At 31.5% G+C, this 27488-nt stretch overlaps 3 protein-coding genes across 6 annotated transcripts; 2 read left to right on the top strand and 1 right to left on the bottom strand.

Annotated features, from left to right (window-relative positions):
- Positions 1-439: 439 nt before the first annotated feature.
- LOC110996348 (probable aminopeptidase NPEPL1) lies at positions 440-8273 on the top strand. 3 transcript variants are annotated; one of them, XM_045628298.1, is made up of 12 exons: positions 440-668; positions 1110-1261; positions 1381-1560; positions 1713-1872; positions 2396-2559; positions 3067-3294; positions 3411-3556; positions 4042-4106; positions 4403-4494; positions 5561-5737; positions 6785-6895; positions 7421-8273. In XM_045628298.1, the coding sequence occupies exons 2-12, from the start codon at positions 1118-1120 to the stop codon at positions 7517-7519; spliced, it is 1566 nt and encodes a 521-aa protein (XP_045484254.1). In that variant the 5' UTR covers positions 440-668; positions 1110-1117; the 3' UTR covers positions 7520-8273. The 3 variants fall into 3 exon arrangements, with proteins under 3 accessions (XP_045484254.1, XP_045484253.1, XP_045484255.1); XM_045628297.1 differs by lacking the exon at positions 440-668 and adding an exon at positions 695-839; XM_045628299.1 differs by lacking the exon at positions 440-668 and adding an exon at positions 923-1046.
- A 636-nt stretch (positions 8274-8909) lies between these two features.
- LOC110996341 (coactosin-like protein) lies at positions 8910-26916 on the bottom strand. Of its 2 annotated transcripts, none has more exons than XM_045628261.1 (5): positions 17740-18072; positions 13686-13768; positions 12754-12864; positions 12211-12340; positions 8910-9583 (listed from the first exon to the last, which is right to left on the bottom strand). In XM_045628261.1, the coding sequence occupies exons 1-5, from the start codon at positions 18055-18057 to the stop codon at positions 9467-9469; spliced, it is 759 nt and encodes a 252-aa protein (XP_045484217.1). In that variant the 5' UTR covers positions 18058-18072; the 3' UTR covers positions 8910-9466. The 2 variants fall into 2 exon arrangements, with proteins under 2 accessions (XP_045484217.1, XP_022119654.1); XM_022263962.2 differs by lacking the exon at positions 17740-18072 and adding an exon at positions 26612-26916 and having other exon boundaries at positions 8911-9583.
- LOC110996340 (origin recognition complex subunit 5) lies at positions 10162-12170 on the top strand. Its single transcript, XM_022263961.2, has one exon. It carries the CDS (start codon positions 10250-10252, stop codon positions 11615-11617), a length of 1368 nt encoding a protein of 455 aa, XP_022119653.2. The 5' UTR covers positions 10162-10249; the 3' UTR covers positions 11618-12170.
- Positions 26917-27488: the final 572 nt, after the last annotated feature.

The following is a 27488-nucleotide window of genomic DNA, read 5'->3' on the forward strand; positions in this document are numbered from 1 at the left end:
TGGCTTCATATAAAATAATGCCTTAAATAGAATAGCTCTTCAGTTTATCATTACTTTTTTATCATCTTATTTTTCTCCTCCTTCGTCTGTAAACAAATATTTAAAAAAAATGTTAAAAGACGTTAATTTATACTATGATATTAGCACGGATTTGACCACCTACAAAACAACTGATAATACATTTAACACCACTTGATAAAGATTTCGATTTGACATAACTTAAAAGTTAAAACATGAATTTGAAAAGAAATTGAAATGTACGAAAGACATAAATGAACCTAATATATAATTAATGGAAAAATTCTCGAAAGACTAGGCGGTATGGTCTGCGCCATGGGCGAATAAAAAATGAAGTCAAATTTCAAAACTCAAAATTGCTAGTAGGCGCTTGACAATTGACATCAGTAGAACAGTCAACAGAGAACTACTCAGTAATTCAGTAAATCGTCAGATGACAATTACGAACTACGAAGTCATTCGACATCTGTGTTAATTTACGATTTTATAGAATTACGAAGCAAAAATTAATAAATTGAAAAATGTTTTGATGCCAATATTCAAAACAACTATAGCATAATATCAAAATTGTATATTACAAAGAATATATTTGTATTTTTAAATTTATATGGTGCTAGATTAAAAAGAACGCTAGGTAGGCCGTGTTTCGGGTAAGTCGAATAGTTGATAAGTTTGAACAAAGCGGCGAAACGTTAGGATTTACGAGTCAGCGTTGTGTGTCGCTTGTTTTATATGGTTAAGTTATATAATTAACATAAAAATGATATTATTAAGGACAATATCAAGTGTACATACTACCCGTTTATCACTACGCATATCAGGTGAATGACTTGTCGTCAAACCAATTAATATTGCAATTGGTTTGCATTTTTAATGAGGTTATAAAAGTATTTACTTAGTTGGCATTTACATCTAGATAGTGCTAATAGTGTTCAATTCTTTTGCAATCGTTTTATCAAGTTTTATGTTGTGTGAACATTATATTTCCTTTTAGCAGGATTGTAGTAGACATAACTACTGAAATCAAGGTATTACATCAAGTAGTGATATGTTAATAAAATATGATCTCAATTAAAAGAATAATAATTTAGTTTGCAGAATGTCATCAATAAAGTTTCGTTGGGGTTTGAGTGCTTCAGAGCCTGAACAGACACCTGTCTTATTTGTGGGGCAGCCAGCTCATCTTTCAGCATTGTCCTGGCAGGATGTAAGGTGCAAGCTTGAGTCAAGAGTAACTGAAGAGGTAAAATTTCTGAGAGAGATTTATTACGAAATAATATCAAATAAAAATGAAATTATCAATTTAATTTACTAAAGCACATGCTTGAATGCTCTAGTTGTCTAATGCAAGTTTTACGCTAGGTATGGCGTCGTGGTCTTTCTGTGACATCAGCTGGTGATGTCTCAGAGTTATGGCCCCGTGGTGCTGCTGTTGGTGTACTACCTCCAAGACGTTCTAGGCACACTGCACCCTCAAGAAACTATGCTTTGTCAAAAATTGTCAAGTCAGCACTGCGTTCTGCTGCTGAAGAGTATATTGTTGTAAGCATTTTTAGCATTTTGCTTTTATAAGAAAATTGTCTTTATCAAGTATAATATTTAGATTTTGTAAAAGTTCAGAACTTAGGTAAATATTTAAACCTATAAAATTTAATTAGGCAAAACACATAATTCATTTAATTATGTATTAACAGCTGGTATGTCGCAAAAGAGATGTATTAGCCAGTGCCGTGGCCATTGCCAGGTCAGTCCCTCTCTACTCGGCTCGGTCTGGCTCTGCTCCACTGAACTCCAATCAGCCTGCCCGACCAGCTAACACAAATCTCACTGTTGAGATATTCATAGTTAATCATGGTAAGTTCTACGTAGTAAAAATGTTTGAGAAGTTATATTAAAAATATGCAGAATGTAGTTTTAAGGTATACTATCACATGACACAAATTTTAGTATTAATAAATAATAAATTAAACCAAATAAAGTCTTAAGTTGAACATTAATCTGAAGTTTCACCCTTCCAAAATAAGTTGATTGTTTTTTTGAATTGTGAGAAACTGAGTTCATTCTCTCAACTTTGATTTTTAATAGACTTATTTCTATATAAATATTATATATTTTATTTATTTAATATTTATAATATACTAAATTCCAGTAGACTTTTTTATATTAGACTTGTAGAGTATTTAATAAAAGTATAGAAAATAAAAACCTGACCATCTGTGCATTAAAAAGACACACAAACTTGTACCATTTCTTGTACTCATGCTGAAATATTTTCCTGAGTAGTTTTTGTTACTGTAAGATGTTTTTTTTATATTGCATCTTGAACACAACAAACCATATGAAAAAATTTATACATCTAGGATTATTTAATTCATAGAAGGTGACTCGGAAGACGAAGGTACCAATGAGCAAGCCCTAACAGATGGGACCCTGTCCAATGAAGAGCTTGGCACTATACAGGATGTAGCTGATTCTGTTCGTCTTGCTGCAAGAATTACAGACACGCCCGCTAACATTATGGATGTGGACGCTTTTGTTGAGGTGAGTTTATTATTGGACTATTAGTTATTCACCCTAACAACTTTGTTTGTCCTATCTTTGTGTTAATTTAATAAAAATTTAGTGTATAAATATATATTATTATCATATAATATATTGGATCTAGATTAGGGAACATGAATATATTATAAACAAGGCAAACAGTTATAACTAAAACACACAAGTACAATATAATTGTAAGAGTGAAAATGATATACTACAACCTTCCAGTTTTATAATCTCAAGTCAGTATCCGTTTTAGTTAAATATTATTTTTAAGGTTAGGTTAATACATAAACACTTGATTTTTTGGAGATATTGTAACAGTTTCTAAAATTAAAAGGCAGTACATATTAGTGTTTTTTAAAATACATATATGTTTTGGAAATGATGCAATTAAAAAGGATTGTAGATCCCTCTGCTTCTAAAAATAAACCGTACTTATTTAAAGAAAATAAATGAACCAAAGGAAATGCCATCAAATTCTGATTATTAGTTATATGTTTTAAGGAAGCCTGTAAAGTAGCCAAGAAACTAGATATAGCAGAACCAACAGTTATACGTGGCGAGGCACTGGCTGAACGAGGAATGGGTGGCATCTATGGAGTCGGCAAGGCTTCCACTAAGCCTCCAGCACTGGTTTCCTTGTCTTACATGGCCCCTGGAGCCACAGAGACTGTGGCCTGGGTTGGCAAGGGCATTGTTTATGACACCGGTGGTCTCAGCATCAAAGCCAGGGTATGTAGAATTTTTATGATGTTGTTCTTGTATAATATTGTGTTAAATTAAATGTTCAATTCGTAATGATTGGTTCAACAAATTCATAGCATTTATAAAATATCTCCGTATTCTAGGCTTCAATGGTGGGCATGAAAGGTGATTGCGGTGGGGCAGCAGCGGTGTTAGGTGCCTTTGCAGCTGTAGTTAGAGCTAAACCCACCATCAACTTACATGCTGTCTTGTGTATTGCCGAAAACTCTGTTGGGCCCAATGCTACTAGGTAAGTTAAATTAAGTTAAATAACATGATTTTGAATGTAAACATTAAACAAAAGTTATTAGGTACAAACATTATTCTATAATTTTTTTATAAGGTATTTGTTTGTGTATCTTTTTCGCTATGTGATATTGCCTCCAGTTTATTAATATATTGCTGAGCCTACAATAGCTGTTTTTCAAGACTTATGCGCTACAAAGCAACTTCATACTAATTACCATAACTGTCAAGTTTATTTAATTCCTAATGAAGCATAGCATATCACAATGATCTTTAAGTGAAGTATTTTCCTTAAATAGCAGGGACATTTCGTTTTTGAGCTTCCTGTTGCTTTCCAGCACACTTCTATTGTTAGTGTAGTTTTTTCTAGACGAAAGATAAAAATTTAGAAAATATTTTTTTTATCTTGTCACGCCAAAGAAGTATATCTTCAAACGCGTGTGCAAAAGTAAAAACACGTTAATATTGATTTAATTAATTTTTTCTCAGGCCAGACGACATTCACCAGTTGTACTCTGGTCGCACTGTGGAAATCAACAATACAGATGCGGAAGGTATGAAGTTTTAATCCTCTGTACGATATTGAAACCTTAGTTATGAAACATGCTTGATTTTTATTATTATTTGTGTCTACTATTAGTTATGCTTTAAATTTGTTGTCAATTTAATATTGATACAAAAAATTGCAACTAGTAAATGGAATTGAAAATACTTTTAAAAAATTTCACTTGAATATGAAATATAATTAATTTTAATGAATATTAAAAATTGATTATATATTTAAAAAAATTAAGTTAAGCTAGTGTGATTGTATATATCGCTATAATATATAAATTATGTAAAATTTTAGGTCGTCTGGTACTAAGTGACGGTGTGGTCTACGCCCGTCGGGATTTGAAAGCCGACACCATTGTTGATGTGGCTACACTCACCGGGGCACAGGTATGTTAAAATAACTCTATTATGTCGTAGATTCAACAAATTAATAATTACAAAATTGTTATCACTCCCGTCTGCCGGTATTAATTAATATATAAAAACAGTGCGCCTGTTCGGCGCAGGTGCCAGACTCAAGTGCTCAACGACCAGTGTTGCCAACTCCTACAAAATGTTCCCCCTTAAACCAACTTTAAATACCCCTCAATGTTGATCAAAAACCCCTAAAGTTTTAATAAATAGTCAATTTATTTAAAAACGGAATGGTTTTATTTTATTTACTATCTAATTTATATTTAGATAGTTTACAAATTGACAGACTATTTGATAGTCTGTAATAGTCTTTTTACTCACGTTGAGGCAATGGTTTGTGTCAGCCCCTATTGCTCTGACACATTTAATATTTTATCTTATATCTTTAAACGAGCAATTCTTGTATATATATATAATTGGAAGCTCGGAATCGGCTCCAACGAATTTCATGAAATTTAGTATAGGGAGGGTTTCGGGGGCGATAAATCGATTTAGCTAGGAATCATTTCTAGAAAATGTCATTTTATTTGTGTTTTATCAACTTAAACATAGAATTGCTCGTTTAAAGATGTCAGTCAAATAAAAACTTCAATATGAATATAATTATCTTTATTTGATAATTATATTCATTTTTCATAATATTATTAGTATCTAATTCGTACTGAAATAAAATTTCCAAAAAACATGATTTATACAAATACCGAGCTAAGCTCGGTCATCCAGGTCCTATATAATTATAATGTAAAATAAATAATTAAAAATAGCCTTTATTCGAGGACACTATGACTACAGTAAGTCCATTACTTTAAAGTTTTACACTAGTACTTGACCTCCGATGGAGTGAAAGGAAAGAAATATAATGTATGGCTACAAAAATATTTTCAGAATTATCAAAGTTAGCATAAGAAAGAAATTTTCAGGTAGTAAAATTAAAAGCATCTTGTTTAACATATTAATTAGTGAAATTATCATTGTTTTAGCACTTATGTTATAGTAGTATTGGATTTAACTTTTACACCAAATTTTTTTTTTTTTGCAGGGCACAGCTACCGGCAAATACCACGCAGCGATTATATCGAACACAGCCAGCCTGGAGCGGGCCTGTGTATCCGCTGGACTGAGATCTGGTGACCTCACACATGCTCTTCCTTTTGCGCCAGAGCTGCACTTCACAGAGTTCTGCAGCCACGTGGCCGACATGAAGAATAGTGTTGCGGTAAGTGTTTTTTTTTTTTTTTTTTTAATTTTATGGCAATAGTAACTTTATGTCAGTTTCAAGTAAAGGCTACGGAAACTAAACGCGAGAAAAAATAAAAAAAATACATCAAAAAACCAAAGGGATAAGCTAATTATAGTTAAAAGGATAATATTTACTTATTTAAATATATATTATAATAATTATTTAAATCTTAATATTATTATTAATTATGAAAGTGCGGTAAGTGTTTTTTTTTTTTTAATTTTATGGCAATAGTAACTTTATGTCAGTTTCAAGTAAAAGCTAGGGAAACTAAACGCGAGAAAAAATAAAAAATACATCAAAAAACCAAAGGGATAAGCTAATTATAGTTAAAAGGATAATATTTACTTATTTAAATATATATTATAATAATTATTTAAATCTTAATATTATTATTTAATTATGAAAGTGCGGTAAGTGTTTAAAATGGCCATAAAATAAATAGAGGTAGGCAGTTTAAAAGGTGGATGGAAATGGCTGGAAAGATCTGTACGAAATTAGTGTACAATAAAGAAAAATGGAGGTCAATGAGGGAGGCCTTTTCACATAGGATCGGTTATCGTTGATAAAGGAAAACAATAGTTGTAATGTATATATTTTGTATTTATGATATGAGGCTATAAATAAAATTGAAAAACAGTTAATAAAATCATTTTTGTGGATTCTTAAGGGTAATTAATTGTAACAATAGCAAATATTCCACAACTTTTGTAAGCATTTTTTAGGCAAACTGCCTTGCTACAGTAGTACTACATATGTGGAACAAGCTGCTAGTTAAGTAATTCCTAACCAATTCGACTTAGGGTCCTTGAAGAAAAGAGCGTACCAATTCTTAAGGCCGGCAACGTACTGGCGAGCCTTTTTTGAGTGTCCATGGGCAGAGGTATCCCTTAAGATCAGACCCATATATAAACGCTTATAATTATTTAATTATTAATTAACTTGACTTCTTCAAGTAATTTGTATGTGGCTTCCGTGTTTGATTTTATTCCGTCTTTATATAAAGTCTTCTTGATATTACAGGATAGAAACAACGCGCAGCCATCTTGTGCTGGTCTCTTCATTTTGGCACATTTAGGCTTCGATTTCCCCGGACAATGGCTGCATGTGGATATGGCTGCGCCTGCGCACATTGTAAGTACATCACTTTAAAATTTCGGGTTTGCAGCCTTATTTTTAACCGATTTCAAATATTGTTGAAGTTATGTTATGTTATATTGTTGGAATTTTTTGTAATCATCTATTTTCTATCATCAATCCGTTTTGATCAAAATCATTTCATTCTCATCATCATTTTGACAGGTATTTGAAGATTTTTTTTTATTTATTCCCAAATTTATCAAAACACCGAATTGGTCATTTTCATCAATTTGATTTAGAATTCTGCACTCTAAAAATCATATTTAGTATTATAATTATTCAGTCATTGTTTATTAATAACTAGTAACTACCATCCTTCATGAGTTATTCCATTCAATCCTATTGAACTTTCTAAACAAGGTCTCTTCAACACAGCGTAAATATAATACGATAGAAAGAGACAAAGAGTTGTTTAAGAGTTCAATTAAGAGGTTACGGGTACGATAGAGTCAAAGAGTTGTTTAAGAGATTTAGTTATTATACTTACAGGATCTGTAATATGTTGTGATATTGTTTCAGGGTGAACGAGCAACGGGTTATGGAGTGTCCCTACTGTCCGTGCTATTCGGGAAATATACAAATAGCCGTCTTCTCAAAGCTCTCAGTCCATTACGCTAGATTGTCTATGGATTTACAATTTTACACTATTTTTATCATGTTTTTCAATAGTGGATTTTATTTTTAATGCAAAATAATACATTTATATACAAGTTGGGGGTTTGCGGTAAGAGAAAATTATTATTATACTTACGAGAATATGGCGGTTTTAATTGTCGGTTAAAAAAAAGTTTTTTTATACCATCGTCTTAAACGAGTTTTTTTTTATATTTTATAATGATAATTTTCTTACCCCAATTGTCAAAGTACAATAAATATGGTTCTATGTATTCTAGAATGTGCACTTTCACTGAAAATTTCCTAGCCAATTCAATAATTAAATGTAATATCGCCACAACGGCTGAATAGATCTGAATGAAATATTAGTAAAAATAAAATACGTTTTTAACGTACCAAAGTCATACTTAATGCTGTCACGTTTCGGAATATAGGCCCCAGTGATTATATAGAAGTTTTTCATATTCTTTGCACTTACTTAAGTATAGGATAAGCATTTATAAAATATTTTTTATAAGTAAGTTTTTATTTCTTTTTTTTTTAGAAAAAAAGAAAAACAAAGACATTTTTTTCATACCAATGGTATTTATGGCAAAAGCTAGCATTCACTTCCTAGTATTTTTGTCAAGCTTTGATTTTATTTAGTATTTTTTATAATTAATCTTTATTAATATTATTTAAGAAAAATCACTAATATACCTCATAAAACTTTAATAAATGCAGCAATAAAAAAATCGTTGTTTTCGGATTAAATCACGTTGCCTTCGTTTGCATGGCGAAAGTAAAAAGTACAGTGTAAAATTATGATTATTTAGATAGTATTTTTTACTAGAAAGGGTTACCCCTTTAACAAAATATAAAGATCACTTTGGTTAAAAATCTTACAGATTCTCTAAAATAAAAAAAAACTTGTAACATCTGATAATTTCATTGCATTATATATATATATTTTTAATGTTTTTGTAATTTAATAAAATATGTATGGATTATTGCGTTTTATTATTTATAAATAAAATGTGCCCAGTACAATATTTTCAAACTAACCAAACCCAAATGTTTTAGCTTAATAAATCGTTTTATAAATTATTGTTATAATACATTTTAGATGGCACAAGTTGTCCAAGCCCAAGTATGGAATATGGAACATTAAATAATACTATTGTAATCTTCAACAAAGTTTTTCTGCGCGCGTTGTCTCGCATTAGCAGTGAAGTTTTAAATATTATATAGCAACCACGTAGGTATTTTTTTAAATGTTTTTTTTACACAAAACTGGAAATTAAATGAGCTATGCAGCTTTGCTGAAAATACTAAACAATACTCTTTGATTCTGCATATAATATGTTTACTTTATTGCTATATGAGGAAATAAAACTTAAGATAAAAAAATAAAAGATTTTTTTCATTTACTTATTTTTATTTGCCAGTCAATTCAATAAAAAACGGAGTTATTGTAGCCTATGCATATAAAAAGCATTACATAGTTAATCATTGTTAAAAATTTTGACTAACAAAGATAAATATAAATGCATTCATTATTCCCTTGCAAAATGGCAAATACATAGTTTTTGGCAGTAAAATTTAATACAAGAAATATTATACCAGATTTGGTTACATTTTATATTAGTATATGTTCATATAAATAAAAAATAATCGCCTTTGTTATAAACTGAAACACTGTTATGAATAACTAATTTCATTAAAAAATTTACAAACATTACTTCAAATAATTCACATCTACAGTTTTGGTTTGAATAGTATGTAGAGATGAATGTATTAAAAACCTCAAAATGTCTATCGACTTTTATTATATTAACTTTGTTTTTTAATTATATATTACCGAAACCTAAGTTTATGCAAGTTCATAATACAGTATAGAAATTACAAAAAGTGTATATTTATTCAAATTCAGTCATGCGATTGTGGTAAGTCTAAATGGATTTATTTCGTTCATAAATCCCTGACACCGGTGCCATAGTTAGCACCACCAGCTCTGTTCAAGGCCTCTTTAAATTGATCGATGTCTATTTCAGCCTGGCTTTCCAATTGCAGCTCTACAGCGAAATTCTGGAATAAAATTATTTTTATGTAATTTTATTGTTAAAACTAAACGAGAACGCATTTAATGTTTAAGTATAAGTTTTTAAAATGTCAGGAATATCAATGGCTTGGAGACAAATAATAATATTACGGATGTTCCAGTCAAATTTATCCCCCAAATCCCCCTTTTTCTTTTGTCAGCAAGTAATAAAGCAGTTACGAAATAATAATACCTAATACTTTTAGGTCCTTATATATTTGTGAAATAATGTTTGCTTTGAAAGGATCAAAAAACAATATATACGCTGGCCGAGAATCTCTCTCGTAATCTATGCATAAAATATTTTTATCAAGTTTGTTCTGAAGTTAATTCTACAATTGCTGCTTAAGAAATTCATGTTAGTTGCTCAAAATACAGCGCAGGTTCGTTTATCTTCAGTTTTGCGATAACCAAATCGAAACAGTAAAACCTATACGGCACATAAGCTGTTTGTTAGCCTAGTAAAATTTATTTTGTAAATTGATTGCACTATTCGTAGTCTGTAGTAAATACTACAATTGAAACTTTAAACCAACTGTCAAGTGCCTGTCAACTCAAGAGTCAAGACTCAAGTCTCAACAGTCAACAGTTGGGAACAATTAGCAGTAATTGAGAAGATAGTTTCTAATTTATTACTATGTTCTTGTGAAAATATGGAAGAATTATACAATATAGTGCCTTGTAGAGAAAGTCAACTAAACGATTTAGTTGAACTTTTAGGCGATCATGGAGAAACTTTACCGTGCTCGATATTCCTTAGTGGAAGTTTAGCTACCGGCAAAACTGTCTGTGTAAATACAGTATTAGACTATTTGAATTTAAAATACGTTTTAATTGACTGCATTGAATGTTATTCCGCAAAAATTATGTTTGAAGAAATTCTAAAAATACATGGAGATCAAGGCACAAAGTGTGATACTTTATCAGATTTAATTAATAATCTAAACCGTTTATCCGATATAATCAAATACGATCCAATCGTTTTAGTATTTGACAGAGCAGAAAGATTAAGATGTATGGACCATAGTATAATATCCGCTTTCCTCAGACTGCGTGAATTGTGTAGTCTTAATATTTGTACTATTTTCATAAGTCAACTTGTTTACGATAACTTTTACTTTAAAATGGGTGTCAGGGAACCAATACAATTATATTTTCCAAACTACACTAAAGAAGAACTATTAAAAATAATTCTTCTACAACATGACGCTTTTGTTTACTATCTGAAACATAATTATGAAATAGACAGTGACATCAATCAAGAACTTGAAAAGCCAGAGTTATTTGAAAACTTTCTTAATGCATTCTTAAGCGTGTTCTTCAGACCGTGTCGTGATCTGATCGAGCTGCAACACATGGCGAAAGTAAATTTTGTTAAATATTGTGAGCCAATCATAAAGAAAGAAATAAATGCGAGTGATCTATCAAAACTTTGGCGTAATATTGCTCCAATATTAAAAACAAGCCTAGAAATGTTATATTTAAGAATAAGTACACAGAACACAACAGAAATAACAAATGATAAAGAGAATGATATTCAACCTAATTGTGATTTTGAAAATACCTTACAACTCTTATCTACTAAGACATTTGCTCAAAGTTTTGAATTACCATATTATGCCAAATTTTTACTTATTGCAGCTTATTTAGCTAGCTATAATCCACCAAAAGAAGACAAGCGATTATTTATGAAAAATCATGGAAAACAAAGGAAAAGGCTTCAACAAGTGCGAGCAAAAGCAAAAATAACTGAAAAGCTCAACACACAGCTTGGTCCAAAAGTCTTTAATCTTGATCGCCTTTTAGCAATATTTTATGCAATTTTAGAGGAAAAAATTGGTTTAACAAGTAACTTATTGGCTCAAATTGCAACACTTGTTGAATTAAAGCTCATTGCTGGAAATAAAGAGGTGGATCTGGATTCTTCCAAGTATAAATGTATTGTGGGCTATGATTTTATATCAGCAGTAGCCCAAACTGTTGGCTTTAATGTAAGAAAATATTTATATGATTTCATTTAAAAAGACTGGATGGTTATTATTACTTCTACAATAAAAACTTCTGTTTAACTATTTAATTGCATATATAAGTCACTTAATAGTTGGTTCATACTATTTTTTGATTGATGTAATATGGATTACAGGATATAATAGGTATTGTTTTAGTTCAAAAATTATTTTGTTTGATTACATTTCACTTTGAATAAATTTCATAAAATCTCATGTTTTATTTTTAAGTAAGCCAGTATACAGTAGCTTCAATACTTAGAAGTAAAAAGGCAAAGTATATTTAGGATTTTCATCCATATGTTCTTTCAATTAAATAATGTTAAAACTTTTATAGCAAATACTGTCTTTGCATTTACATACATCTTCAAGCAAATGTAAAATGCACACATAACAAGAAAGTCCATTGGTGCACAGCCGGAGATCGAATGTACGACCTCAGTGTTGAGACTATGTAAAGCCACTCAGCATTAACTCAAAGTAAAAATAACAGATTCATTACCGATTTTAATAAAATAGATGGCTGCTGCACAGCCTTTTTATTGTCCGTCATACATTTAAAATACAAGTGTTTATAGTAAAACACTTGTATTAACCAGAATACTTACAGAAATGATATCTTTGATGATGGCTTTATCAGTGGACATCTTTGCTCGATTTATCACCGAAACGTTAGGACCAACCCACGTGACAAACATAAATTTCTTGCGTTTCGACATTTCATCTCCCATTTGCAACCTGCAGTGATTTTACCTATTAGTGCAATATTGTATCTTAATTACACCCTATGGTCTATTATCTATGTGTATTATAACAGTAGGTGGTAATAATAGATTTAATCTAATCTTTAAATATTTCTATTAACATGAAAGAAAAAGGAAAATAAACTTTATTAGGTACACATAATAAAAATGATGTATAGTTAAGAGAATGTGCACTATTCCCTGTGTTGTGGGCATCTTGTCTGGACCATTTAGGACATATAAGTCAAATGATTTAGATTATAAATTCTACATAACACAACTTTATGATTAAAGTACTGTTGAGTATAAGACTATCAATTTGAACATATTAATAGTTTACCAGAAAATCCCAACATAAAATATCTATCATAATTAATAGATAGATAGATAAAATTGATTCAATTTTACCTGAGGTAACCGAAAGCTCTTTCATCATCTGAGAACTGTGTCCGGAACTCTGTGAAGTCGCTGCCCCTCGCTGAACACACTATCCGCGCTCCTTCAAATTTAAAAACTGCCCTGTAATAAAGTAATTTCTTTATAGCTAATACCTATATAATAAAAACATAATGCTATGTATACATAATATGAATTTTGGGCATCGGTTTGCCTGCTTTATTTAAATGTCAAGCTACTGAAGGGACAATTTTTAGGTAATACAAGATAAGGACACACTGCGTTTTCAAACAATCTCAGTCAGTAGGACGGTCTGTTAGTAAACGCGTTGATCCTCTCATTAATTTTCATGAAATGCTTGTTTGTATTGAATGATTGAAACCTGAATTGCACTTACATAGATCCTGGGATGTTTTAAATTCCAAACCCAGCTACGATAAGTATAAATCATTACATGGGAATATGCTGTCGAATTAATAAGTCGGACTTGAAATCTGAAGTGCACAGTTCTTCTTAATTCTCATATACTAAATAAAAGTTACTAATTATATTAAAACTATGAGTTTATGATTGTAAGAATGACTAAACAAAGAGAAATGGAGGCGAAGGTTTTCCAAAGAATTTTTTCGAATAAGTTTTCCATGACATTTGCCCGCTTGCTTATCGTGCTCAATCGAGATTAGTTATCGAAATTGGATTATGAGTATTAAGGCACTTTAAAATTTATAAATTATTTATATATTTATAATAAATATATTTATAAACTATTAATATTTGTGTCATTAAGTTTATAAAAAATTTAATGACACAATTTAAAAATGCTCGATTAAAATATTATCCAAGTTGATAAATATCTTAATATAGATAGTTAAATATCCATAATTTGTAGTTTCCATATCAGTGGGATAGTATATGTCAACTGTATATAAATATTATAGTCTTACCATTCAGTAGGTGAACCGTCTGATCGCACGTCGTCATAGGCAGACCGTATCGTGTCGCGATCTATACCCGTTGTCATGGCAACCTGTAAAATAATCGCAATTAAAACAAAAATATTTTGTTTGGACTAAGTATAGAGCATGCAAGTTAGATTCTTATTATATGATACTAATAGAATTGTTCCATTTGCAAATTTTCACTTACCATGAATTTTTTAAATATATTTAAAAGGGGGATAACAGGAATGAACATTAGAAATACATATGATACTCTGGTGATAATTTGTGTGCATGTAAATTTGGTAGGATTTAATTCAGATACCGAAAGATCAGCCTGGTGTCCAAGTGTGCTCCTACGGTCATACCTGAGACCGTGGGTTCGAATCACGGTTGTATGTGTGCACCAATATAATTTTCTTTCTTTGTGCGGAATAAGCACTTGCTCCTACGGTTAGGGCAAATATCGTGAGAAAATCGGCAAGTTTAAACCCAGAAATCGATGACATCTGTTAGACAGAAGGATGACCACGTTCTTGTCTATGAAAAAAATAATCAAAGAAACGGCAATGCAATCTGAGCCTAAGACTCATTCAGGGTATTATTATTACTAGTGTAATTGTAAAATGACTACATACTAAATTTAGTTCGTACGGCAAATTCCAGTACATTTTTGACGTACGGAAATAAGACTTAGAGCTAGGTCACGTTTCTGAATATACCCACAGCTCGCGTTCTCTTGTTACAGTCTAAGATTAAAAATGGTTGGATTGGACATTTAGTCAATCTTTGAATCAACTACAATTTTTTTACTATTCATTCAAACCTTCATTATTCAGCTCTATAACAAACAAAGGGAATCTGAATATGGGAACCAAGACCTTTGGTATTAGTAACATATTACAGTAATTCCAGTTATCGATACTTTATAGGTAGCTTTATTAGTAGTAAAACGAATCCATAAATGGTCTATTTATAAGACTACGTGAGGGCACGCGTTGCTCTTAGTAACTGAGCTAAATATGGACAGTTACGACTCAACAGACGAGTTTAAAAAGTTCGCCCAAGGACTAACAAAAAGTCATTTCAAAAACGTGTTAAGATTTTTCATACTTTAATTAATTCCTAGAGTGAGTGACCTTTTTTTACACCTTTGCTTGTGCATAGTGTGGATTCAACGTCGGCAAAATGCGTTCCATTTTTAAATATTTAAATTTAATTTACCATTTTTAAGCATTAAAAAAAAATATAGAACAGGGCAAAAACGGGCATGAGTCTCACACGATGCTTAATTATACCGCCCATGGACACTCAATTCCAGAGGGCTCGCGAGTACGTTGCCGGACTAACTAAACAAAATATTTCAAATAGCTACTTATTAAATATACCTCTAATTCGAAATCGAATTTCATATAGCCTTTGACTTTATTTCCCGGATGAGAGAAATTGAAGTCACCTCGCGAATTGACTTTACATTTTAATATCCGGCTAAAACTGCCACCTACCAGGTCCAGTGGTGACATTTTCTGTTTATTTTTAGTTATAAATGTCTAGACTATTTTGATAGCGTTATGTTAAAATTTACGTATTAACACAGATAGGTATACTGGAAATCATAATGAATTGTGCACCTTAAAAAACATCCAATACATTACAGGCAGGATAAGAAATAAGTTTAGGTTTCGGCTATATATAGTTAATTAATATTTAAAGAAGTAAAAGTTAAATTGCCAAATTAATTCCCTAACAAATTAGAACGATATGGAAGCTTACGCAGGCTGTTTTACGTCCGGATTGCAATTATTAGCAGAACCGTGCGGAAAATTCACCAAGTTGTAATAGGGGACATGTTTATCCATGTCCAATCACTATGTGATCTTTCCAAACTGTGGCTACGACTAGGCCTGAAGCAGAAACCACTCGTCACCATCGCAGCACTAATGTCCATGAGCGGGTTCAACACCACACATAAGTTAACCAGCTTCTTTTAGACCATGGAATACCTACGAATAGTTCGGACACCTTTCACTGTGTGCTCATGTCGGCGCCACTAATTAGACCCAGCTAATTATCCACCATTACTCATTACTGTAATAACAAGACACGGTTCTCATCTATCACATTAACCCGTGCAGGAAAAGGGGAATTATGTTTTTTCCCCTGCGTGAACATTTTTCTTGATCCGCTAAACAGATTCTAGCATATTTGTACTGTGATAAGCATTTGATTAAACTTTATAGACAACTTTATAAAATTTTGGTTACTACATAAGCATAATGGGAGAGATTGATGCGAAAACTAACATACACACATACTGACAATGATTTAAATGAAGTCCTGTTGATCAAGATTCATGAATAATTTCAACGGGTTTGAAGAGCTGAAACTTCTATAAAGGATATATTTCAAATATTAAACAATTCATGCCACTTTTACACCAGGTTTATATATGCAAAATAGTAAGCCTAACTACTTCCAAGAAGAATTTTCTATGGAAAGCACCGTTGTCTGCTGACAAATGATGTTCTAAGAAACTACTACTTGTAGCAAAAGCGAATGGTATTTTGATTATAGCTTTTTTTCGAAAACTTACATGTAAAATACTCATTAGTCTTACTTTAGCTAGATATATGTGACCCAATCATCGCTAAGATCACAAACGTGTCGATAAAAATGGTCTTTCGACACTTTGTCACCATCAAATTTTGAGAGTGTGCAGAGATCAATAACGCATCGCGACTAGCAGTAGACTGACTCCTCTACTCGTTGGACCGATTAAGTTACCCTTACAGGTCTTACCATCACCCAGGAGGAGAGCTTGCCAGAGACAAGGAAGTTGTGCGGCGTCACTAACAACCGTCAGAAAGTGAGTGCTACTGAAGAAGAATGTGACTCAATAAGAATCAATCTATTGGAATAAAAATATATCCAACTTAAGTCGACATTAAGGTTGTATAATACGCTGTATGATATAAATTATCCATCAATAAAATATATGTAGAGAAGGTAATTTCGTAATAGATCAATTTCCTTAGAAACACCGCAACATGCGTCAAGAAATATTTATGACATCAGCAACGCGAGCCACTGCGTATACATAAAAATAATTTAACGAACGCACGGTTTATGTGAAAGTTTACACGCGCATAAATAATGTTCATTACAATAATTTGTTTGTTATGGAATATGAGATACAATCTGTAGACATCCCTACTCATCGGCAAAAAAGACATAGTAAAAAATTCGGTACTCAAAAGTTTTTGTATTTATATATTTAGTATTTGTTAAAAAACAAAGCGAATCATCAAACGACACTTATTTGAAAACAAATATCGCAAATTAATTAGAATCTTAAAATTAGTCTGTATAGCACTAGTCCCAGGCCCTTTTATCTACTAGATTACTAGATTTGGTTCAATTAATGTTTAGGACGCTCGGCTTGCAATGATAAATAATTAATAAATAGTTATTCTTCCAACTCAACTACCCGTTCTAGCTAGGTTTCGACGTGACATTAAAAAAATCTACATGCTAGTTGTTAGTTCTAGGTTAATTACTTAGGAGGCATTTGATGCGCACACGTTGTTTCTTTTTCGTCAAAAAATACATTCGCATATCCCCAACCACGCAGCATCTGACCATATTGAATTCAACTATGACTGAAGTAAAAAAAAAACTTTTACCATATTCTTAAAGATAGTAATTCTGTATAAGCAAGACCTACAATGTGCAACACCTTTAACAATTTCTGAAATTTTGTTTTAAACCTGTAAAACTGCTGAGATTTTAGCACGTCCAAACCAAGGTCAATTGAGGTATAAAGCATGTTAAACTTTTCATATATGTCTAATGTTGGGAATTCTTTCATATTTCTTAATTTCAAATTTATATTTTTTATACCCGTACAGTTTCAAAGTTCTTGCATAATAATTTGAATCTGTCCGTTACTTACTGTTTATCAGTATTTCATGTGTCAACAACGGTAAAAAAATCTTACTTAGTTTAGCCGGTAAGTTATGGAATTAATACAGTGTTGCTACATGTAAAATACTATATTTACCCTAGACGTGCAGGAAAATCCAGAGTGGCAAGACTCCACATCCCGTACATCCTCACTCTTCACAGACACGTCTTCTTTCCCCTCCTTAACAATCGCGAAAAGCTCATCTATTCTATTTTTCATATATATCATATCATTCTTTAATTTTCTTCTGTCAGCCACTGCCTCTTCTAATACTTGTAGTTTCTCAGAAATTTGTGAAATGACCCGTTTAATATCATCGACGTTGTGGGTCAAAACGTCGAATTTACTAAAGATATGATTTTGATTGTTTGAAAGTTTGTCCAAATCGATCTGGAGGTCCTCCATTGAACCCATTTTATGATTTCATATTTTTTTATTGTAATGTTGTGTCCATGACACCGAGTTGACAGCAAAATGAAATGTTTCGTTTTTTAAAGTAGTTTTAATGCAAATCTAGGTTTATCTTTGAATGTTTTATGAAACGAGATTGGCCCTTTATTGTTAGTCAATGATTACTGATTATTTTAACTATCATTCAAACCATGTACTTTTGTTGCCATAGCAATTCTATTAAAACGATGTTTACTGGAACCAGAGCTTATAGATAATGACGTCACATGGCAGAGCAAAACAGGAAATTGTGGGAATTAACCCGAATTATATATGACTAAACAACGCGTTATATTCGAAGAGGAAACGCATCGTTGAGATTACGCCTTCGAGCTTTCCATTTCATTTTATAATGGCTTTTCGGTTCTTAACCTTTATTAATACAATTAGGTTCTGTGTGTCGCATGGGGGACAAATTATTTAGTCTATATTGGCTTGTGAACAAAAATTTCAAGGACACAAATCAAGTTATCCTGCTTCTACTAAACTTGGTTTATATAATGACGTAGGTTTCATTAATTTCCCGTAAACCTCCAAAGAGGATAAACTTAGATTTATCCTTTACATTTAGTTTCAATTTAAGCGTTCTCTGCTGGAATTATGAATGCGAAATATATTTGGATGTTGTAACGTCAAAATAACAGCATTTGTCGAAACAGCATTTATATTTGTGTGCACATTAAATCTAGTCTGTTTTAGGTCAGATTTAGAAGTCGCGAGAAATGTGGTAAAAGTAAATAATAAATTATATTTAAAACTGGCAACAAATAAATAGTCCGCTTAACTTATTTGCAATAAATTAATATTCTCCAAAGCAATTAATAAATAAATTTTGACATATTTATCTTCGTTTTTATGTATCACATATCATTCATGTACATTTACCAGCATCATTACAATATACATCTCAATAAACAAAGATTTCTTTGTATGTGAAAGTACTTCCGCCAGCATGACGCGTAAGAATGTATTTTACGAGGGGAACCCAAGTATATTATACCCACCCAAGTGTATTTAGCCATGTTTCTACTTTTAGAATAAAGAAACAGTTCTACATCTACCTTTTTGAGTCTCAAAATAATTTCTAGATCACTGCCAACATTGCATTGTCTACTTATCTTCGCTACTGTCTGTTGTCATGTTTGTATATAATTATTATTTTTCTGTGAAACTGTTTTAGCAAACATATACCGTTTGTTATATAATAAATAGGAATAAATGTTTTTGTTATCCACTTCTTCGAGCCCAGATTACTACTGTTGATGTCTGTTGAATGTTGGCAGGTATTATAGGTTTTCGATAAGTAATATAGATTTTTGGCACTATTTAAATGGTATTAGTACTTTTTTTAATAGAGCCAGATAAGACGGGGGAGGAGAGTGTGGTGACGGCAAGCAAAGTTTTGACACAAAATTATTTCGACCATAATGAATGAAATGCATTGATAACCTTTCATTGTCAACTAATTAAATTCAGTTTTTTTTTCTTTTTTGTTTTACATTAAAAACGTTTGGAATGTTTACCTTCTTGTTATAAAAAAAAAAACTATTTGTGAAGATTTGTAATTGGCCCACAATGTTATATATTATCTATTTCTGTATTGTGCTGTGAATCTTCTGAATAAAGAAAGAAAGAAATAAATAATTACCAAAGACATTTTCCATGTCTGTAGAAGCTATATCGCGAATATTATAAGAGTACGTAGAGTAAATAATATTTCGCAGTTCGTTGCAGCTCGTTCTAATAAAGGAGACACCGACGAAACTATATGCTTTGGTATGAGAACAGCTACAAAATTATTTCTATATTGCATTTTTAAATACCCTTGAATCGATTGGTAGGCCATGTGGCACCATGGATAATAGACTAGACTAAAAAACCTTCGTCTTATTTAAGCTAGACAAGTATTCTACTTTTACCTCATGTTAACAATGTAGAACTATTAAGATTATAGACAAGATCCCCCGATATGGCAATGATTGATGGTATATTTTTATTGGTTTTTAATTAAATTATCTTGGGCTTTACAATTTAGAAATGCTACTTTTTCATCAATCTAAATATAATTGTTTGTTTTTTACATGCTGTGGAAATAAGCCAACATGACTCATCTTGGAAACGATTCCAGACTTAGCGCTAACTTTTACTTCCATAATATGTCAAATCCAATACGTTTAAAACATAAAGTAGTGCGACGTTCAACATTGAATCTTGCGCGATATTTTAACCAAACATTAATACTACTTCAGTAATTAGTTACATAAGTAATTTAAAAAGACTATATTTTAAATAATTTTTCATAATTTTCTTTGAATACTGTTTAAAAGTAGCTCTGTAATATTAACGATTTTTTAAAGTTCAATACCCTAGCCTGAAATGAAAGTGTTGAATTTTTTAAAATACTTATTTTGATACTGATTCTCACAACATCATTGGTCGAGAATTAGACCCGAAACCAACTGTGTAGGTTGACCACGGTGGCAGTCAAAGACTGTATTATACTAAACAAATTACTTTAAACTTGCTCTGATTGATATTGCATCCTTACTGTAAACTCCTAAACGGGGTCAATAACCTCGTGCGTCACTCTTTATTTTTAAATCTCGAATGTCGACCTTGCAATATGGCTGCCGATGGCAATAAGTAACGCATTGTATATTCAGCATTTACTTTAATTTTTTCACGTAATTATCATTAATTTGATTGCTTTGTAATGTTATAATATAGGCCTTCTTAATACATAGACTATCTAGGACAAACGTAATTTTATTTCCCGAGATCAATGAACAACAGAGGCGATCAAAATAACATTCCCCGCAATTTCTTATGTCCTCTATATAAGAAATTAAACGTTTATTTATATCAAATATTTATAGTTTATCAATTCAGTTTGTAAACTCATTGTTCGTAATTCTAGGTATTATTATTGTTATACAGATAATGCAATTCCAACAATAAATATAGTACTTGTCACTATCTAACCACTTTGATCGTAAAGATATATGTACAAAATGCAATACCTACCTAAAAGAAGTACATATTGTTCCTTAGATAAGCACCAGCTGGGCAGAATACATTTTAAATTGTAAGAAATTATTATGTTAACTTCAACTCTATAGGTTTTTATGACATACTAATAGGTACGCTGAAAAGTTCGTAGCCTTATTCGAGAGCCTTCGAAAGCGCTACGCCCGGTACTAAAAAAATCCATATGATTTTTATAGCCCTAAAATAGCGAGCGAAATATCAGGAAAAATATGGAAAATTAACAATTTCTATTTGAAAAATATGTTTTCTTTTTTGGAAAGCCAAGACAAATTTTTGTTGCGGAAATTATTTCCTAACGTTGTTGGGTGGACCTGTGACCAGGTGGTATGTAACAGCCGAACCCAATAATAAATCCACAATCTGAGATCAGACCGTGACAGTCGATCGATCTCCTATCTGCATCCCAATAACTAATCCTTACGAAGACAATCCATTTTTGGAGACGGATAGAATGCAATCTCTTCGCTTTTTGTCGTTCCATTTTACCGAGTTTACCCTCATATTTGATAATCAATATAAACCAAATAAAGTAAATAAAACCGTACAAATAATATTAAAATATACATGTCTATGTGTAAAACATATCAAATAGCTTTTTAAGAATTTTAAAAACTGGTGTAAGTTAAAATCTTAAGATAGGATATTGGCACAGTTGAACTGACATTTTCATACAAATTTATCTACATACACCGATCCGACCTACCATGGATAGATGGCTATTACAAACCGTCGATTAGTTATTGGCACACTGTTTTCAATATTTGGATTAGGATGTCTATCTCATATAGATAAAATGGATTGAGATAGGTTATTAGGTTTGGGCGTAAAACGCCACAGAAGAAATCTTCTTTTAATCCGGCGAAAGCGGTATTTATAAAATTTTGAACCAGCTTTTGTTTTACGTATTCAGTTCGAAACGTAAGCAATCATACATCCTTTGTTCCCTTACACCATTCTTAAAATAAGTAAGCAGAGTGTGTGTACAAAGGGCTAGGATTAAGTCTCCCTTAGATGAGTCAAACGAGAGGATACTTCAGTCAAGGAGTGTGACAAGTATCGGCTAAATGTCATCTTATCTCCACGCACAAATTAAAATTCATTTTGCAGAAAATTTGAAAAATGGCGCGAAAGAGTATAGATCACATTCACAACAATTAAATATATATTAAAAGCGAAATAAACTTATATAAATAAATCATCTTATACAAAAATAATTTAATTACTTACACTGGACAGAGCACCCCCTAAAACCTATTGCTGGCAGGACTTTCTCGCGGAATAGTAAGAAAATATTTGTATTATTTTGTAGTGTTGACAATTGACATTGTCTACCTGATGTCTACGAGACCATGAAAATTCCGTGTACAAAAAGGAAATGGGGAAATTCTCTGAGGATCAAAAGCGTTTAAAAATACAATGCAGTTTTACTTCAGATACCGTCCATTCTCGTTTTTAATTTTACTTTTTAGTATGAAAGCACCATTGAAATACTAGCATACATTTCACAGACAAAACAGAAAATCAAATGCGCGGGAAAATACCAATGCAGGACACAAAAAATCCTTTTGTCATTCTTGTGAATAATGCTTTGAAAAAAGAACAGTTAAAATGAGTCGTGCGCTATTCCAATGTTTGATGATAGCAAAATACCTATCTACCTACCTAATGTCTATTGTGACAAAAAATGTTGCCGTCTAAGACAGCTTTATCTGGGGCTTTTACAAATATTTAAAAATTAGAACGTATATCGTTCAAATAAAAGAATGCACCTTCCGCCGGAGAGAGTGAAATCGCATCATGACTTGCGAAATATACAGTTTCCGTCTGACTCAATCCTTAAGGATTAAAAATATTCACATCTGGCAATAACCCAGATAGCACAATTTTAGTTCTTACTCAGCACTTTCAGTCTTAACATTGTTGACTTTTTAGGAGCAGAATTAAAAACTGGTTTTATCTTTTATATGTATGAACTAAACAGCAAAAGCGACGCGACGTGACAATATGGGCGTTGAAACGTGGACCTATTGCCAGGGCCAGACCACGATCACTCTGCCAAGAATATTTTATCAAAATTTGTCCAGGTGATAGATAACTCTTTTTCGCAGTAGGTTTATGACAAGATGTGTAAATTGTCATTCTTAAATTACGCAAATACACTTATTATATTATTTTGTTCAAAAACTGTCTCCGACGAAATTAAACTTCAGAATAGTATTAGGATTTGACAAGCGAAACTATTTCATTTAGACACGCTACGTCATTATTCTGTCATTAGGCACGTGACAGAGGTAAAAAATCAAGATAAAAAAAATTGATTTTTTGCTCCTTAAAGCGATTTTAACTCATGTTTTGTACAAATAATTATTGTAGTATTAGGTTTAAAATTAATATGTTCAACGAAATATTATAGATTTGTTACTACAAATTATACGATATCAATAAAAACTGGGCCGGAGACGTGGTCAAATAAAATGTCATATAATCTTGTATTGCAGTATTGCGTAAGAGACCTTCTTGTCCTTATTGGGAGAAGCGGGTCAAGTAGGACTGGTTTGCACGAATTATGGGACAATGAGATTTAAACTTACCCTTATGGTTTGTCAAGGTCGTATAAAAGTAAAATAATATTTTCAGTTGCTAGCACGCGAATTCGTTTCCATGGAAACAGAAAAAAATATTTTAAAAGTCCCGTCCCGTACGTTTTTTTTTTTGGATTTTGACAGGAGTCTATCGCCTATGAATCTGTCGCGAGAGACGGAGAGTTAAACAGATTTATAGTATGTGTACACTGTCTATGGATGCGATAGTTTTCTTAGCGTATTGGCAATGGTTAGCCACACCAGGCACGTATTGTTTACAGCCGTTCATGTAAAAAAATTGCAAGCCGTCAACGATTCCACACACTATAAGGAATGTTACAAAAACTGTAGTGGGCGATAATTCAATATTTAAATTAAGTAATTGTTTTATGTTAACTTAATCTTCTATAGACAAATAAAAAATAGACATAGCTAATAACCGCTAAATCGGTTCAGTGACCTCAGGATTAATGATCTCAAAGGGGATATGTTTCTCAGATATTTTTTTTTCAGTCTTTTAAAGACGACATCTTTACTAACCGAGGACTTCTGCGATTAAACTTTATAATTAATAAAAACAAATTTAACAGGTTTGGTCCGTGTTGCAATATACCTTTAACGCTGGCAGCATTTCCTCACTGTATTTCATTGAATTATAGGTACATATGTTTAATATAAGCTATATTATTAATCGAAATGTTTACAGAAAACCGATACATTATTTATCAAATTATACGTTCTAAGCTAGCAAAGTCTATTTGAATATATCGTAGAACGAGAGTAACGGATTTTGATATCTTGATCGCCTATTGTCTTTCATACCGTTCTAGCTTTGGTTAACTGTTTAATTTAAGTTCCCAAGCTTTCGTTTAATGGTGAGATGTTTGACTCAATTAATTATCTATAACGCGAGCTTCTATAATTATTATTAAATTTAAAAAAATATTAATCTACTAAATCTTATTTAAATATTTTTATTGTATACCAAACTTTAAATAAATTGGGTTTTTCAAATTGTTCATTCCTTTTTTTTTTAATTTAAATTTAATAACAGTAGTATTAGATTGATAAGCGCGTAGTCGATACGTTTTAAATCGATTTTAATAAACAGTCATATCGTACCAAGATGCGTATCTCAATCTCACCCTTATAATTCGAATTTCAAATTTATGATTTTGTTTTAACATTCTAATTAGAAGGAGAATGTTGCGAATACCATAGACAGCAAAAATAACCAATAAATCTATTCCAAACTAACTAAAGATCACATCAAGATTGTCGACTATCATTTACTAACAAGTGCTTAGCTACTTTGGCTATATTGCCAGGAGAGAACCGAATAGTCTTGACAAATTGCTAATGGACGAGATGGCAGGAGAACTCAGTGTTGATCGGCTACGAATTAGCTGACTCAATTTTGACAATATTATGGGTATATCCCTAATGATAAACTGAGGATACAGTTGTTTGGAAGTCGACGTATGGGTTGAGGCTTTTCAAAACAGGACTGAAAGTGACTACAAAATTACAGATACAAATTTGAGTTTGAAGGTTGATTAAATATATTAGTATTGTTAAAGTGAGATGGCATATACAGTTTACGAAATTTCCGCTATCTAGTAAATAAAAAAAATTAGATGTCCAAAATATTTTCGTTGAATGAGAACATTTGTGGCAAGGAATAAATACGAGATGAATAATTAAGATTTGTAACGCCATATGCTTCGGTGGTTACTTTCGCCAAAAGCTACTGAAATTTAACTTTATATAACAGAGACGTAATAAAACATTTATTTTATCGTTTCTACGGTGACTGAGTCGGAACGCGAAAGTTATTTATCCACATGGAATATTTTTCTCGTATTCACGGAACTAAATTTTTTTAAGATTAAATTATTGAGAGAAAGTAAACAAAAAAAGGGTTTTAAAATAATATAGGTAATTTGATAGATTTTGTTTGATTAGATTTTGTTACCTAGTTCAAATAATGATAATCAACATTTTTTTCGATAAATGTTAGGAGAGATTTTATTATGTTTTTGGGACGCTTAAAGGTCAAGAATTGGAAGTATTTACATATTACCTCACCAAGGTACCCAAAACTCTAAGAAGCACAATTACATGTATGCAATTACAATGTACTAGCTTTCTTGCTATATCATGAACCTCGTGAGTGTTAAATTAAATTAAGCACATTTGCGATAACTTACAATATAACAAATTGATTAAATTAAATAGAGAAATTAAAATTAATATTTAGTAATATTGTCATATAAAATATAACGATTTGAAATAATTTAAAAAAAATCGCATATTTCTAAACAGGCATTTATACACTATATCATTGTCGTGAAAAACCCATTACTCATGAAATAATTATTCCGAAAATAATCCTAAAGAATGCTTTATCAAAGTGTAGGCATTAACCTCTCTAACAAAAAGCTCTCAGTGTTCAAAACAAAACGTAGACAGAAATCACATTATCGTATTTGGCTGGTGCATATACCTACTGCACCCAGACGTATAGCCCACTTCACCCCCCTTACGTCTGAATGGCTTAGGCGTGCACTATGACTAAGACATAATACACTTTTAAATCTATCATTTTTTTATAAATGACTCTTCAACTATCTTTGTAGAATGCGCCGATATTTACAGATATTTATTAAATTTAGATAATGAATAATTACATAGCTATATACATTATATAATTATAGCTATGTAATTGGCTATTAATGTTTAATAGTAATTATAATTATGTATAAATAAATTGTATAAAAGTTAGTCTTAGTATATTTAAAAAAAATACGTGGTCGGCGAATTTTGCTTTAAAATATTAATTTTGTAAATACGACATAGTAAAACATAAGAATATTTAATCTACTTACTTTTTTAGGTCCATTTTGAACGATATTCTCGTATTCCAATCCTTCTACGGACATTTTAACAATTATCACCTAAAATTTTACACTAAAAACACGAAGATATGTATAGTAAAAAAATTTAGAAAACACTGCGCGCCGTCGCTCAATCGTTAAAATTCCACTAGATTGAATAATTCACATCCATGAATTTCGATTTGTACAAGCGAACAGAAGCTAACAGCCAACCGATACGAGTGTTCTATACAAAATGCCGCCCGCACAGCCTCCCTTCCAACAAAGGCAACAACTACATATACACAGTACACACGGGTTGCGCGAATAGCCGATGTACTAATACATATTAAGCCTTTTGGATATTATCTAATCGCCAGATTAGATTATTTGACTTTCATATAACTTTAAGGGATAATAAAGAATTATTTAAGTGCATGTTGTTGGACTTAAAACAACAATTTTTAACTCAACTTGCATGCTGTTTACTTTATGTCCAATAAGATATTTCAAAAATATGTAATTTTTAACAAAATTCAATTTTCGCTTTAAGTTCTCAATATTAACATAATAATTTTAGAGTCTCATTACGAAATAGAACGCTGGAAAGGTTAACGTTTCGCGGGTTTTTTTTTGTATAGTTTCTGGTGGTTGGTACTCTATGCCTTAATAGAAAATATATTGCAGACTTTAACTTTGGTATTTTTTTGGAATAAGAGGTTTGAGGTTTACTATGCTTTATTATCTTATTCCGGGTCTGTTTCACAATGTCCAGATAAGTTCCAAATAAGATATTTATTACTTATTGGTAGGATAAACATTATTGTTGCGTTTCACGAGAGTCTATTCGCCATGAAACGCGAAGTATCTTATTCGGAACTTTTATCTT

This window comes from Pieris rapae, chromosome 5 (assembly GCF_905147795.1).
Source record: "Pieris rapae chromosome 5, ilPieRapa1.1, whole genome shotgun sequence".
Classification (NCBI taxonomy): domain Eukaryota; kingdom Metazoa; phylum Arthropoda; class Insecta; order Lepidoptera; family Pieridae; genus Pieris; species Pieris rapae.